Below are 16,456 nucleotides of genomic sequence, written 5' to 3' on the forward strand. Positions count from 1 at the left end.
TATTCTTCACACAGAGGCCCAATCACCAGGGGTCCAACTCCACCCCCCTCCCCCTTTTGTCTCTGTGTAATTAAAATGACTAAGCTTGAGGCCCTACCTGGCCAGGGGACCTATAACTTGGGAGAATCAGTGAGTTGCACTTTTGGGACAGCAGACGTGGAGTTCACTTTGCGTATAAGCTGAAAGAACTGTATCAAGGATCAGCTCACCAGGAAATACTTATTTAAAAAATAACGCGAGTTTGCCTGTGGGGGAAAGGCCTCCCGGATAAAGGGAAGGTGAATGTCATCGATGAGGCTAAATGCAAATGGAGGTTTTAGACAAAAATCACCCGAACACTAAAGGACTTTGCCATGTGGTTTCCACTGCCGGGAGAATGGCGACCTCTCGGAAGGCTTCAGTGTCAACTGAGGCTATCTGTAAATAACTCTCATTTTTTGCCTTTTCAGAAAAGAAGACTGGAAAGCACCCGGGCCTCAGTGCCCTTGCCGAGGTGGGGAAAACTACCTACATCCTGAATGTGGGAACATGACACCTGAAGCTACACAGGAGGGGCTGGAAGGCAGCTGGCATGGGATCCCACTTCTGCAGACAATTAGAGGACAAGTGCCGCGGGTTTCCTGGCCAGGTCTTCCAACAGGGAAGTGCAGAGAGACGCTGGTGAGCCACCGAGGGGAGTGTGAATAAACAGAACCTGGCAACTGGGCAGAACCCAGATATTTCTCTGGCAGAGGCTCGGAAAATGCCCATCTGATCAGAAACTTGGCCATGGCCCAGTAATACTGAACCACTCATGGTCAGGCAGTCTGTTCCAGACACCAGGCATGGCCTCGGGGGCCACACAGACCCAACTTCAAATCCTAGTGATGCCACCTGAACAGGTGCAAACTCCCTGAACGTCAGTTTCCTCCTCTGCTCAGGGCTCTTGTGAGGAACATCCTCACCAAATAGATGTTCTTACCCTTGCGTGCCCACCGTGGGTCAGGACGGCCTCACTCAGTGATACACCAACAAGTGTTTAAAGAAACACCCCTGCGTCTGGAAAGTGAAAATATCCAAACTTCCTCTGCTGCTGCAAGGCTGTGTTTGCTCCTGAACTCGAACGCGGTAACTATGCTAAAGCCAAAGGGCACCGAAAACACAGCAGCCACTATATGACGGCCACCACAGCGGCCATTCACGGAGGTGGCTTGTGAGAGATGGAGACAACACTGAGCGAAGCGCCCGGAGAATGCTGGTTTGAGGGAGGGAATAGGAAAAACCTGCCCTCACCTTAGCAGTAAGGAAAACATTAAAGTGCTCATTGAAAGAAAGCACAGGATGATCCGTAATCCTTTTCAGGAATTTATCCAAAGCTTTTCTCCTGGTCTCCACGAACTCTTCCGAAAAACGGTCCACAACACCTTTCACCACAAACTTCTCAGGCAGCGGCTGTGAAGACAGGAAGAAAAATTATGCAGAGCAATTCATAGAATGGTGCAAAGAAAAACCAGCAGGCTAGCAAATCATTCCTCTGACCCATCTGCCCAGGAACGGCATTTCTCAACCAGTCCAATCTTTATGTCGCTAGTCATCCGTGGAAACCCTTTTGAAAAATAAATGAATGGAATAAACCAAGACGATGCTGTCAATTTTCTAAGGCAAGAAAGAAAACACTAGAGCGTAGCTCCTGGAATACAGGAAACAGCCAGTCAATGTTCATCCAGTGAACACAATAGTTAGTTATCTTTACATTGCTTGGTGCACAGATGACGTAATGAAAAAGTTCGGACAAGATAAAATAGTGTACGGGAAGAAGGCAGACAACATCGACCACACAAAAATGTGTTTTAAATATAACAAGACTCTGCTCCCAGTTCAAGGGGTGAAAAAACTTGGTGATGGAGAAATAAGTATATGAGGCAAACCCATGTTACCTAAAAAATACCTTTCCTCTGCTTTTCTTGTTTGCTTAGGTTTATACTCACAAGTTCTTAAGAATGTAACTTTCATTACTTCTCTTACACAAACAAATTTCTCTCATATTTTCTTTGAGCCATATTACGGGTAATTTCAAACGACCTGGCTACTATAGGATCTCTGAGCTTTACCCTATTTCTGTAGTAACATGATCAAATGCTTGATTAAAGGCCTTCCTCATTACTGCCACCACAGGGAAAGAGAGCATTTGCCAATCTACAATTTGAAATGTACAAGTTATGAAACATTAAAAGAGCATTTACATTAAAAAACAGGCAAATGATTGGGTCAGTGTTTCTCCAAACAAGATAAACAAATGGCCTAATAAGCACATGAGAAGATGATCACCATCATTAGCTCGGGGAAAAACAAATCAAAACCACAGTAAGATACTCCTTCACACCAGCAGGATGACCGTAACTTAAAAAAGAAAGAAGGAAAGAAAAAAAACAAGTGTTTGTGAGGATGTGAAAACATTGGAACCAGCATTTAAGTTCACAACCTCTTCAAACTCCATAATATAGAGATATTTTTCTTTTAAGTTACAAGAACAACAACAAAAAACCCCACAGAAAACACCAACAGAAATCAGATACAGCAACAAGGACTTAGCCAACCCCAAAGAGTGGAATACTAAGGCACTTAGAGCGGGAAAGTCGAGAAGCGACCCAGACTGATAACATGAAACCTTTGAAAGACTTAGGAATGGGCAGCACCAGCCCCCTACCCCCACCCCAGAAATGAAGGACTTGGGCTGTGTGGGAATCCGACGGCCTCAGCTTGAAAGAGCTTTGCAAAGTCAGTGTGTTTTAGTTCTCGAGAGTAAAGACTCTGCTGCCATGCCTCCTGGGACCATCTCCGCCCTCTGCCAAATGGTTTGACTTTGGTCAAGTTCTGTACTCTCTTGCTACCTCAGTTTTTTCATCTGTAAAAAATAGGTAACAGTACCAACCTCAGGAGGATCCCATGAGCTATGAGGGTGGCTGTGCTTCCAACAATTCCTGCCACTGAGTGGTCACGTGGCAGAAGTCGGCGTGTTTTGGGGTGTAGGAGTGGCAGCCACGTCAGGGGACCACTGATCTTCAGGGGCAGCCAGGCTTTAGTTAAAACTTGAGCTGGTGGGAGTGCTCGGAGAATAGGCTAAGAATTAAGAGACTTCTTTTTCACAGAGATGGAGTTCTGGAGTGCACAGTGGGCAGGTTTAGTAGTAAAGGAAGAGAGGGGAGTGGAGTCAGGAATATAATGACAGAGCCACATGGGGATAACATGTCCAAGTCAGATGCCCACGCTTGCGTAGAACATTACAAACGCATGGCTGGGTCAGAGGCAGAGGCACCCCCAGCCCAGAGTTTCAGCAGCAGAGAAGCCGCCTTCATAGGAAAGGGTTGTCCTATAGGATAATTCCTTTATTCTGATCTATTCTTTCATTCCCTTGGACAGCCACCCTCCCCAAACCCTACACTCAACCTTTCATGCTAAGCAGATTACCATCTCTCTGAAGGAGGAACCAGGTACAAGGGTATTACTTGGAAATTACCTAACCATTTGGCTTCCTCCACAGAAACCCATCTACTGGGCGCCGCCCTCACCTCCATTCCTCAGGTCCCTTTGGACCACATACTCCTCCCCAAAGCTAACTATGCCATCTGAGTGCTAGACCCATTAGTTCACTGGGATGCGGCTGTCATCATAAATTAATTATACCTTCTCCTCAGTATCTTCAACATCGCCTCCTCATCCGGTTCTAATCCCCGAGTCTACAAAAATATAGCTAATTCTCTTTTTTTAACCCTCACCTGAGGACATTTTTTCACTGCTTTTCAAGACAGAGGAAGAGAGAGAGGAACATTGATGTGAGAGAGAAACATCAATTGGCTGCTTTCCACATGCACCCAGACTAGGGATTGCACACGACCAGACCTGGGATCAAACCCACAACCTGGGTACGTACCCTGATGGGGAATAAACCCTGCAACCTCTCCGTTACCGGAGGGTACTCCAACCGATGGAGCCACATCGGCCAGGGCTAGTTCTCCCTTTCCACCTGAAAGTAAACCCAGCTATCCCTTGTCTTACATCCTCTCCACTCCCCTTCCTGTTTCATTCAACCTTTTAAAAAAAATCTTTTATCTTCACTTCCACTTTTTCCATTGACTTCTTGGCCTGCACCTTTCCTCCACCCCAAAACAAACTTGTCTTTGGTACTGCCTTCAATGCTGCATGTCTCTGCCACTTCCCTACCCAAATGCAGAAACTGTCCTTTTAAAGATGAGCAGTAACTTTCTAATACCAAATCCAGTGGATAGCTCTCTGTTCTTACCTCATCAGCCCTGTTGAGCATACTCTCATTTGCATATGCTAAACAGGACTGGGGATGGGAGGGAAGAGGCCTAATGAGCAAATAAGTGGTTAGGTATGCCTCATTTAACATAATAGATAACCTCCTGAAATAGTTACCCAGTCTTCAGATTTAATGCATTGAACTTAATGTTTAATGAATCGGGGAAGCTTGCTATTTAAAGGAACCCTGGGGTGAATTCTTCTGCAAACAGAAGTTCCTTCTGTAATAAGCAGTATTATTCCCAATGTACATGACTTCAGAAATTTGTTTTTCCTATTTCAAGCTTCCTTAAAGGGACACACCTACTCTCAGCCTCACCTTTACAATTACCTTCTTAGTTGTTTAGGCAAAGGAATCTGGGTTGCTAGTGAAATCAAGGGCATCTATACTCAGTGAGACCAATGAATGTAAATGAAGAGCTTAACACAGCTCCCAGCACATGGAGGACATCAAGTGGATGCCAGCTATATCTTTTGCCATCCACACCACTAGGATGGCTCTAAGAAAATAAAAGGAGAATAACAAGTGTTGGAGCAACTGCAATCCTCACACCTGGCTGGTGAGACTGTAAAATGGTTCAGCCACTGTGGAAAAGTTTGGTGAATCCTCAAAAAATTAAACATATGATCCAACAATTCCATTCCTTGGTGTACAGTCAGGATAAGTGAAAGCAAGTGTTCAAACAAAAACTTGTACAATGAATGTTCAAGCAGCATTATTTATAATAGTTCAGCTGGGGAAGGGGAATGCGAAGTGATTGCTTGACAGGTACGGCGTTTCTTTGGGGGATGATGGAAATGTTCTGGAATGAGACAGTAGTGGCCATCACAAAACACTGTAGAGACCATCCGGTTGGCGTCTCTTCCTGCCCCTTCCTCTTCCTCCCTACTCCATCCCCCCAAAAAATATATTTATCTCTATCTCTATCTATCTATCTATCTATCTATCTATCTATCTATCTATCTATAATGAATGTATTCAAAGCCACAGAAGATGTCAGAGAGGAGGGAAGCTGCGATGCTGCCAGCTTGAAGATGAAAGGGCGCCTGACTAAGGAATGCAGGCGGCTTGGACGCTGGAAAAGCCAAAGAACAAATCCTGTCCTGGAGCCTCCAGAAGACACACAGCCCTGGCTGCACCGTGGCATGGACCTGCTGAGGCCGCTTTTGGACTTCTGATTTCAGAACTAGAAGGTAATAAATTTCTGTTGCTTAAGTTGCTTTTTAAAAACAAGTCACCTGGCATGGGAGTGAGGGAGTGGGTAGGATAGAGATGAAACAAAACTGGCCCAAGTTGATAGATGCTGAACCTGGCTGATGAATACATGCGGGTTCATTGCACTGAATCACTCTCCTTTAGTATATTTGACATTTTCCATAATAAAACTGTTTTTTGTTAAACTACAAATGCACATACAAGGGTGGGAAAAAGTAGGTATACAGTTATAACACTAATAATATATAATAAATAATAATACATACAAGAATAAACTCTGTTTTGCATACTCACAACTGTAAACCTATTTTTGCCTACATTTGTATATATTGGGACCTACCAAAAATTTTATTTGCATAGCATTATAATAACCCATTAAACATTTCAGGTCTTATTTATTTTTTAAAGATTTTCTTTCTTTATTTTTAAAGAGAGGTGAGGGAGGGAGAAAGAGAGGGAGAGAAACATCAATGTGTGGTTGCCTCTTGAGCACCCCCTACTGGGGACCTGGCCCACAACCCAGGTTTGTGCCCTGACTGGGAATTGAACTGGAGACCCTTTGGTTCACAGGCCAGTACTCAATCCAATGAGCCACACCAGCCAGGGTAAACATTTCAAGTTTTATTCTTAAAATACTTACATTTTTATAGTTCTTGATACTTTGGTGAAACACTTTCACATGTACTTCATACTAATTTATAAGAAAGTACTTTACAATCTGTGAAACAAAAGCATATTTTCTGTACAATGTCACTGAAAAACTGCTACTTCTGGGTGGGAGATCTGGATAAAGATTTCATTTGCTCAGTCTTGAAATGTCCAACTTCCTCTTGTCAGCGTTTAAATTACTTCTATGAAATTCAACAAATATTTAGTGCACACCTCTATATGACAGAAAACTATGTTTCCTAGTCTTATCAAACTAACAGAAAATATTGCTCCTCAGCAAAAATAACAAATAAATAAAAAAGCATCAAATTGACAATCTTTGTCCTCAAAAAGAACAATCACCAAGCCTGCTTTAATTCAAAGTACTTCAAAGTTCAACCAATGTTTCACTACTTATTAACTCACCTACAAGGCTAAAGACATGTATATTTAACAATACAAAAAAGGAGGAACCAACTGAAAGAGGAAGTTAGAGTTTTTACTGATTATTTCATAGTAAGAAAGAGAGCTGTTAAATTTCTTCTAATTAATTCCTATGAGTTTACCACAACCCAAAACAAAGTTGAGCGCTAATAAGTATAAATGCAGCCTTCCAGCAAAGCTCCCTTCATAAAAATGAAGCAAGCATTACATTTCCAAGTACAATTAAACACTACAGAGTTTAATAAATCTATTTGCTTCATCTCCAAAATCTATCTGTGCCCACAAAATCATGACATTTATCTGCAGTGGGACTAGTTGTGCCCTAGCAAATGCAGCGGCGTAAAACCAACTTCTAAGCCAAAAATAAATAAAGTAAATAAAAGTAAATAAATAAAGTAAATAAAAAACAAAAACATGTCACAGTGCAGACTCTCTGGTGCCTCCTACTATCAGGCAATAAAGATGTACAAAGTGAAGTGCAGTTGAGATAACAAACATGCACATCCAGCACACTTCTAGATTTCAGATGGCACATTAAGAACATATGTTTCTGCTTTTAAAATTCCAGAGTCACAATGCAATATAAAAAGAGAAAAATGTGTTGCATTAACAGAAAATACACTGTTAACAGGACAGAATTTGTTAAAGACACAAAGCAGAAAAGATTGGGTTGAGAGAGAAGTCAATCGCTATCAACCATCTTGTGATTCTACTCAGGCAAAGGAAAGGGAGGCTTAGGAAGTAAGGGATCGGTTTTCTCCAGGGGAGCCCTAGAAGCTGCCCAGTTCAGTGCCATAGAGGCTAGAAACAAGGGTAGACCTCAGGACAGCTAATAGGGAAAGGCAAATGAAAGAACTTGGGTGCCTCCCAGAAGAACAGTCTGGCTCACTGCTCACCTACAACTTCTCATGACCTCACTGAAGCCCATGTAAAGTGGGAACTTTATCTGTATGCTCCTAACATAGCAGTAGAATCTGAAAGCTCAGGAATTCTCACACATTTTTAATCATAATTGACTTAAGCTGGCAAAAAAAAAAAAAAAAAAAAGGCAAGAAAGAAGGAAACTCACCACCATTCCCCCAAATTGTCCAACTGTTTCAAAAGATTTGAGGACCTCTGGTCAAGATGGCAGCATAGGTAAACACAGCTCGCCTCCTTGCACAACCACAGCAAAATTACAACTAAAATATAGAACCACCATCATGCAGAACTACCAGAAATCGAGTTGATTAGAAGTCTGACAACTACAGAATTAAAGAAACCACATCTACTCAGACTGGTTGGGAGGGGCAGAGACACAGAATGGGCTGGTCCTACATCCATGTATGGTAGATAAAAATTTGGGAGGGATATCTCAGGAGTGAGGAGTCCCAGCCCCATACCAGGCCCACAGGCCCAGGGTTCCAGTGCCAGGAAGATAAGTCCCCATAACTTCTGGCTGCAAAAAACAGCAAGGATTGAGTTGATGGAAGAAACTTCTGGAGTTCCAAGCAGTTCCTTTTAAAGAACCCACAAATGGACTTACTCAGACTCACTTCCTTTGAGCTTCAGCACTGGGGTAGCAGCTAAAATGCATGAGTGGCATACAGGGAGTAACTGAAGTGTCTGGCATCAAGGTGAGAGCTTGGAGGCAGCTTTCTTCTAGACAGAAAGGTGAACAGAGGCCTTTGTCCCTTTTCTGAGCCATCCCCTAACACAGCCACTGAACCGGAATGAGGATGCCATATCTGACACTCTATCAACCTGGCTAACACTGTCTTGACTTGGAGATCCCCTGAGACTCTGTCCCACCCAACTTACGGGACCACCCAAACTGTTAACTGTGACTTTTCCATATCAATGGCTGGTCTTGGCTCATGCTTCACAACTTCCTAAATCCTCTCAAACAAGCAACAGCTGGCCTTTGTGAGCCCCCAGTCCCTGTACCTCTAGCTAAGTGGCCCCAGGCTAAGCACTAGCATCAAGCAGCCTAGATTCACAGCTTGTCTTTGCCTTGGAATCTCCAAGCCCAGCACAAGCAGCAGCCATCTCAGATTGCTTTACAGCTCAGGCAGTGTGACCTCTGACAGAACACAGGTGGGGGCTTACACCTTGGCCTGTACCACCCAGTAAAACCCAGAGCCTGTGCACCCAGTAGACAGCTACAGACCACATTAGAGTACCACCACCCTGCCCCTGCACAGCTGATCCTTCATGGAGGGCAGAGATTGGTGGTCAGTGGTCACAACCAGTCCTTGCAGCTGACTGGCCTGGGTAAATCCCTCCCATTGATCTGCCAACAGTAATCAAGGCTCAACTATAAGAGGAGGATGTACTCAACCCACACAAAGGGCACACTCTGAGTACCCAGCCTGGGTGATAGGGGAGGCTGTGCCACAGGATCCTATAGGGCACCTACCACATTAGGCCATACCACCAAGACAGGGAGTCATAGCAGCTCTACCTAACACATAGAAACAAACACAGGGAGGCTGCAAAAATGAGGAGACAAAGAAACATGGCCCAAATGAAAGAACAGATCAAAGCTCCAGAAAAAGAGCTAAATGAAATGGAATCTATCAGATTCAGGGTTCAAAATACTGGTTATAAAGATGCTCAAGGAACTTAGTGAGGAACTCAACAGCATAAAAAATATCTTCTTAGAAATGAAAGATACGTGATTGAAATAAAGAAAAACTTACAGTGAAACAACAGTACAGTGGATGAAGCTGAGAATCAAATCAACAATTTGTAACATAAGGAAGCAAAAAACAACCAATCAGAACAACAAGAAGAAATAAGAATCCAAAAAAAGAGGATGGTTTAAGCAGCTTCTGGTACAACTTCAAGCATTCCAACATTTGCATCATGGGGGTGCCAGAGAAGAAGAGATAGAGCAAGAAATTGGAAATCTATTTGAAAAAATAATGAAAGAAAACTTCCCTAATTGGTGATGGAAATAGACTTGAAAGTCCAGGAAGCACAGAGAGTCCCAAACAAGATGGGTACACAGAGGCCCACTCCAAGACACATCATTATTAAAATGCCAAAGGTTAAAGATAAAGAGAAAATCTTAAAAGCAGCAATAGAAAAGCAGTGAGTCCCCTATAGGAGAGTTTCCATAAGACTGTTAGCTGATTTCTCAAAAGAAACTTTGCAGGCTAGAAGGGATTAGCAAGAAATATTCAAAGTCATGAAAAGCAAGGACCTACATCCAACATTGTTCTTTCTAGCAAAGCTATCATTTAGAATCGAAGGACTTTCCAGATAAGAAAAAACTAAAAGAGTTCATCATCACCAAACCATTATTATATGAAATATTAAAAGGACTTATTTAAGAAAAAGATCAAAACTATGAACCATAAAATGGCAATAAAAACATATCTATCAACAATTGAATCTAAAAAACAAAGTAAGAAAACAAGAACAGGGTCAGAATTATAGATACAGGGAGCGTTTTGATGGTTGCCAGATGGGATGGGGTGTGTGGGGGAATGGGTGAAGAGGTGAGGGGATTAAGAAGGTCAAATAGGTAGTTACAGATTAGCTATTATTATACCATAAGGTATGGTATAGTAAATGGAGTAGCCAAAGAACTTATACACATGACCCATGGACATGAACTAAGGAGGGGGGATCACCGGAGGGAGTGAGGGGTGTTGGTGGAGGGAGGATAAGGGGGAAAACTGGGACAACTGTAATAGCATAATCTATAAAATACAAATTTAAAAAATTAAAATAAAAATATATGCAAAAAAGATTCTAAAGTTCATCTTGAAAAATAAAATGTGCATATAGCTAGAAAAGCTATGAAAACAAAGTCTTTTGGTAGGTGGGACACTGATGGGGACCTGTCAACCAGATGTTGAAGTGTTCTGTAAAGTTCCACTACTTTGGACAGTGTAAGAGGAGGACCGGACTAGACAGACGGATGAACAAAAAGGTTCAGAAACAGCCCAAGAACACACGAGTCTAATGAGTGATGTGGTGTAACACACAAATCATGATAAAGGTGATTAGGTATGTAAGTGATTCCGGGCCAACTCTCATGTGAAAGAAGTAAGGTCCTCCCATCTGACATGAGAATAAAATCTGCATTTACATATTACAAATAAAGATAAAAGTAATAGAAGAAAATGTAAATATATATTTTTAACATCCTAGGTTGCAAAAAGGCTTCACAGCCAGAAACTGTAAAGGAAAGATTAACTTGGCTGGGAGGGAAGGGAATTTTTTTTTTTTAATGGAATCAAGTGTAAGGGAGATGACAACGAAAGAAAAAGTAGGCATTTCAACTGAGTTCATTTCCTTTGTATAATAGATATGGGTTTTTTTACAACCAATAAAAAAATAGAAAAATGAAGAGGCATTCATAAAAAAAATGTCAATGTCAAAAAAAAAAAAGCCATGGAAAGATATTCAGCATCACTAGTTCAAAGAAACAAACTAGCTGCACAAAGATGAACTCAAAATGTGTAAGACCCCAATGTAAGAGCTAGAACTATATAAATCTTAGAAGACAGCATAGGTGTAAATCTTTGTGAACTAGGATTAGTTAATGATTTCTAAGATGTGATACCAAAACCATAAGCAGCCAAAGGAAAAAACAGATCAATTGGACTACAATGAAATTTAAAACCTTTGTACTTCAAAGTACAGCATCAGGAAAGTGAAAAGACAACCCAATGAATGGGGGGAAAAAATTTGCAAATCATGTATCTGGTAAGGGACTTGTATCTAGATTATACAAAGAAATATTACAACTGAACCTAAAAAAAACAAGAACTAAGCAAACAACTGAAAGAGGAAGGGAATCAGAGAAATGGAGATCACGTGGAGGTTTATCAGTGGGGAGGGGGAAGAGGATAATGGGGGAAATGGCACAGGGAATAAGAAACATAATAGCTAGGCAAAAAATAGACAGGGGGAGGGTAAGAATAGTATAGGAAATGAAGAAGCCAAAGAACTTATATGTACAACCCATGGACACGAACTGTGGGGGTAGGGAATGCTGGAGGGTGAGGGATTGGTGCAGGGAGGAGGGGGATAAAGGGAAGAAAAAACATTGGGACAACTGTAATAGCATAATCAATAAAATATACTTAAAAAAAGAACTATTACAAACTGAATAATAAAATAAATTTTAATGGGCAAAGGATCAGAATAGATATTTCTCCAAGGCAGATAAAAAATGGCCAACAAGCACATAAAAAAAATGTTCAACCTCATTAATGTCAGAGAAACGCAAATCAAAACCACAGTGATACCACTTCCCACCAGCTAGGATGGCTATCATCAAAACCAGTAATAAGCAAGGCTGAGGAAGATGTGGAGAAACTGGAATCCTCATACAGTGCTGGTGGGAATGTAAAATGATGCTGCCCTTTGGAAAACAGTCCCACACAGTTAAATACAGAGTTACGTGATTTACCAACGATGGTCTCAGGTATCCACCCGAGAAAACAAAAGCTTTCACACAAATGTTCACAGCCGCACTACTCATAACAGCGAAAAAGTGGGAACATCTCCAACGGCCATCAAAAGTGAGCAGGCAGACGACTGTGATAAATACCCACACAATGACATATTATTCACCAATAACAGGGGACGCGGCACTGGCACATGCCACTCCACGGACGCACCTTGAAAACATTCCGCTAAGTGACAAAACCCAGTCACAAAAGACTACACAGTGGGTAACTGCACTTGTATGAAATGTCCAGAACGGGCAATTCTACAGAGACAGAAAGTGGGTTTGTGGATGCCAGGCACTAGGGGAGACAGAGGGTCTGGAAGCGAAAGGAAAGGAATGGGGAGAGGTTTCTCTTGGGCGTGATAAAGAGGTTCCAAAATGAGTCCTGCAGATAGCTGCACAACTTGTGAATACACTAAACACATGTGACATACATTTTAAATGGGTAAATTGTATGGTATATGAATTGTATCTCAACAATGCTATTTTTTTAAAAAATTAAAATTTAAACAATAATTACATTGCTTGTTATGTGGGTCTCCGTCAGACAATAAACTCTCCAGGGTAGGGGTCCCTCTCTGTCTTTAACCCCTCACCTTCCCAAGGGTACCTATTAGGCCTTGTAAAAAGGCTAACATAAAGACAATGCTTAATAAAGGTAGACACTTCCTAGCAAAGTTACTATAAAATCGATTTCTACAGGGGAAAATATTTTCCTGTTGTTTCCAGTTTGACTTTCCTGTTTAGGTCAGAGATGCTCTCCTACATCAAATCTCTCTCCTGCCCACACAGGCACTAAGAATTTATGAAGAAATTTAAGTCTCCTCTTGCTTCTAAAATACCTTCCTACTCAACTACTTCCCCCAGACCCTAGGAAACCATACTTCGGATCACTCCTGGGCATCTGGAGACTGTCTTTCATTCTCTCTCATTCAGCCTTCAGTGACTGGGGTGCTACCACATTTCACCAGCAGGCGTTGCTGCCTGACCTTTGATAGTTAAGTACCAAACCTGAAATACACTGTCGGCCAGGAGATGGGACACAGCTCCCCTTAAGCGCATAGCATGGGCTACGCATAAAAAGCAACTTCCTCCTGGAGAGTACAGTCTGGAAAGGGGGGAGAAAGGAAGGGTGAGTGCACAGTGGAGACACCTGCCAGACACAACCGCCAGTCACGTGATCAAGGGTAATGTCAACAGTGATCAATACAGTTGACAGAAAATACCCTCGACGAGATGCAAAGAGAACAGCACTTTATCTCTGTGCTTTCCCCTCCCCCAAAAATGCATCGCCCCAGTCTACTTATGAGGGGAATATCAGCTAAATCTCAAATGGGGGACATTTTACAAAATGACTGCCCAGTACCCTCAGAACTCTCGTGGTCATGAAAAACAAGGAAAGCCTGCGGAACTGTCACAGCCAAGCAGGGCCTAAGTAGACCCGATGACTCTGTAATGTCGTATCCTGGATGCAATCCTGGGGCAGAAGAGGGCCATCGGGTGAAAACGGGGGAAACCTGTGAAAGACTTTTAGGCGGTAACAATAAGGTACCATTGCGGGTCCGGTCACCATGCAGAGGTGCCCCACTGAAGTGTTCATAAGCAAAACTGAGCGTGGGGTATAAGAGAACTCACTGTACTGTCTTCCCAATAATTCTAAAACTGTTCTAAAATAAAAAGTCTATTTAAAAAAATAACTCACTAGCTGCCAACTTTGCCAAATTCAGATTTTTTTTTAAAGATTCTATTTTAAGGAATACTTCCAACAGTTTCAAAGTGATAGTCTCTTCTTCAGGCATGTTTTTAAGTGATTATAAGACAGAAAAGCAAAACTTGAGGACTGGAGAGCAGTGGGGATACGGGGGTGGGGCGAGAAAGAACGGAGTCCCCACCAAGTCCTTCATTCCCCTCACAGCACCGCAACTCAGCTGCTTTCACCTCAAAAACCAAGCAAACCACCAGAGTGTCCTGCATATTCAGCCCCAACCACTATGGAAAACGGTTTGGAATTTCCTCAAAAAACTGAAAATGGAACTGCCTTTTGACCCAGCAATTCCACTGCTGGGATTATACCCTAAGAACCCTGAAACACCAATCCAAGAGAACCTATGCACCTCAATGTTCATAGCAGCACAATTTACAACAGCCAAGTACTGGAAGCAGCCTAAGTGCCCATCAGTAAATGAATGGATCAAAACACTATGATACATTTACACAATGGAATACTACGCAGCAGAAAGAAAGAAGGAGCTCCTACCCTTTGCAACAGCATGGATGGAACTGGAGAGCATTATGCTAAGTGAAATAAGCCAGGAGGTAAAAGACTAATACCATATGATCTCACCTTTAACAGGAACCTAATAAACAAAGTGAACAAGCAAGCAAAATATAACCAAAGACACTGAAATTGAGAACAGGCTGACAGTGACCAGAGGGGAGAGGGGAAGGGATTATAGGGCAAAAGGGTGAAGAGTTTGCAGGAACAATTATAAAGGACACATGGACAATAACAAGGGGGAGGTGAAAACAGGGGAAGGAGGTGGGGAGGGCTGGGGTAGTGGCGAGGGGTGGGGGGAAATGGCAGAAAACTGTACTTGAACAATAAAAGGATGTTTATTTTTTAAAAAAAGATGCAATGGTAACAGGAAAATTCGTAGTGCTAAGAAGTTATTCAACCAAGGTTATTACTGAAAGATAAAGCCCCACTGAAGAGATTTATGGCCTAAATTGCCCTAAAGCCACCAAAGCCCCAAGAAACATCTGGAGTGTAGTTATTATTTCTACCAAAAAAATAAAAAGGAATCAGAAAAGTACTCAATGTGTCTGCTGGTTTTAAGTAGTCATTTCAATTTTATTTGTTCTGATTCTGTTTAAAAATGTGCAGATGGAAGAAGTAGATACATATTGTGCTGCTTACATACATGGAGGTAAAGTGGCTTTGGGGTTGTTTTTACATGGAAAACTGGCTGAGTGGACTGTGTGCCAGACTCCCGCTCCCCGGTTACCTCTGTCTACAGAAAGCCCAGCCGGCCGGGATCGGACACATCATTCCTCACCCGGGGGCAGCTACCCAGACCTCTAGAACAGTCTCTAGGAAGGTGGAAATAGCCTTTAACAAGGCAGCAAAAGAGAAGTGGAACTCTCCATACTTCAAAAAATCATCATAATGAAAGTGAAAACCTACCCCCTTCCACTCAAGAAACCAGCATGCTGTATAACAAATCAGAAACCAAAGCCCAAAAGGTAAAATATATTATACAGTATCCATAAACATGTGATGGGTGGATCTGGTCTCAGAATGTAAAGCAGAATTTGCCCGTGATTTAGTGGGTGAGAGTTGAGTGAACAGTCTCAGGACAGATAATGCAGGAAAAGTGAGTAACAAGCTGTGATGACTTAGTACCTACGGGAATGAGATGAGTGGGCTGTGATTCTTCCAGTTTGTTCCTCAACCAGTCAAAGTCCTGGTATCTTCGCCGGACCGAATACTCAGGCAGGTCGAACTCCACCCGAGTACTCTGCAAATAAGAAGAATGGAAGAAAATGAGCATAAGGGAATAGGAGCCTAGTCTGGCAGAAGGGGAGGGAAAAAGCTCTCTGTGAACAACTAGCCTGGGCAAGAACACACTTTCCTTCCACCAACACACTAGCCAAAAGGCAGGGCTCACCAACACAAAATGATGAGTCTGGGCCACAGGGCCCAGTTAAAAATTCAAGGATCTAGACTGAAAATGTCCACTTTTTTTTTTTTTTTTTAAATTTCTACCCTCAGGAAATGGAACTCAACTATCCCTCAGAATTGTATTTGGAAACATTCGATTCATTTCCTCCAAACTTAACTTTGAGAATTTATTTTAGCAGAGTCATTCCACTGAGGATATTGCTACTGAATCCAAATTTAGCTCAGTTGGTTGGAGCGTTGTCCCGATATCCCACGTTTGCAGGTTCAACACCCCCCTCCCCGGTCAGGACACATGCAAGAATCAATCAATGAATGCAAAATAAGTGGAGCAACAGACTGATGTTTCTCTCCTGCTTCCTCTCTCTCTACAATCAGAAAATGAAATGAAATGAAATAAAATGAAAAATAAAAAAGAAAGAACAGACCACCTGCTCTCTTAGAAGATAGATTCGATGAGAATAGAAAAGATTTTGCCTCATCTGCCATATTCTGGCCAGAACCATAACCTTAAAATTATACTGCACTTTAGATGACAGGAAAAAAAATCTACAAGGAAATAATATCACAATGTCACTGGACTAAAGAAAAATATTTATCTCATCCCCCTTCCTGATTTCAGTTACCTGAAATGTAATTGTAGCACTTTGATAATGAAAACCAATGTTAAATGCAATTAAGTTAATTTACAGGAAAACACGATTTTTCCACATTAATT

The 16,456-nt window shown here is 42.0% G+C and overlaps 1 protein-coding gene across 1 annotated transcript in view; it reads right to left on the reverse strand.

The window, feature by feature from the left end:
* SNX30 (sorting nexin family member 30) overlaps positions 1-16,456 on the reverse strand; it is an 89,006-nt gene that overhangs the window by 29,786 nt on the left and 42,764 nt on the right. The window contains exons 3-4 of the mRNA XM_024562015.3: positions 15,467-15,577; positions 1,273-1,431 (exon numbers count right to left, since the gene is read on the reverse strand). Of these exons, the coding sequence (XP_024417783.3) occupies positions 1,273-1,431; positions 15,467-15,577 (270 nt within the window). The remainder of the gene's footprint in view (positions 1-1,272; positions 1,432-15,466; positions 15,578-16,456) is intronic.

The sequence above is a fragment of the Desmodus rotundus genome, chromosome 1 (genome assembly GCF_022682495.2).
Source record: "Desmodus rotundus isolate HL8 chromosome 1, HLdesRot8A.1, whole genome shotgun sequence".
Classification (NCBI taxonomy): domain Eukaryota; kingdom Metazoa; phylum Chordata; class Mammalia; order Chiroptera; family Phyllostomidae; genus Desmodus; species Desmodus rotundus.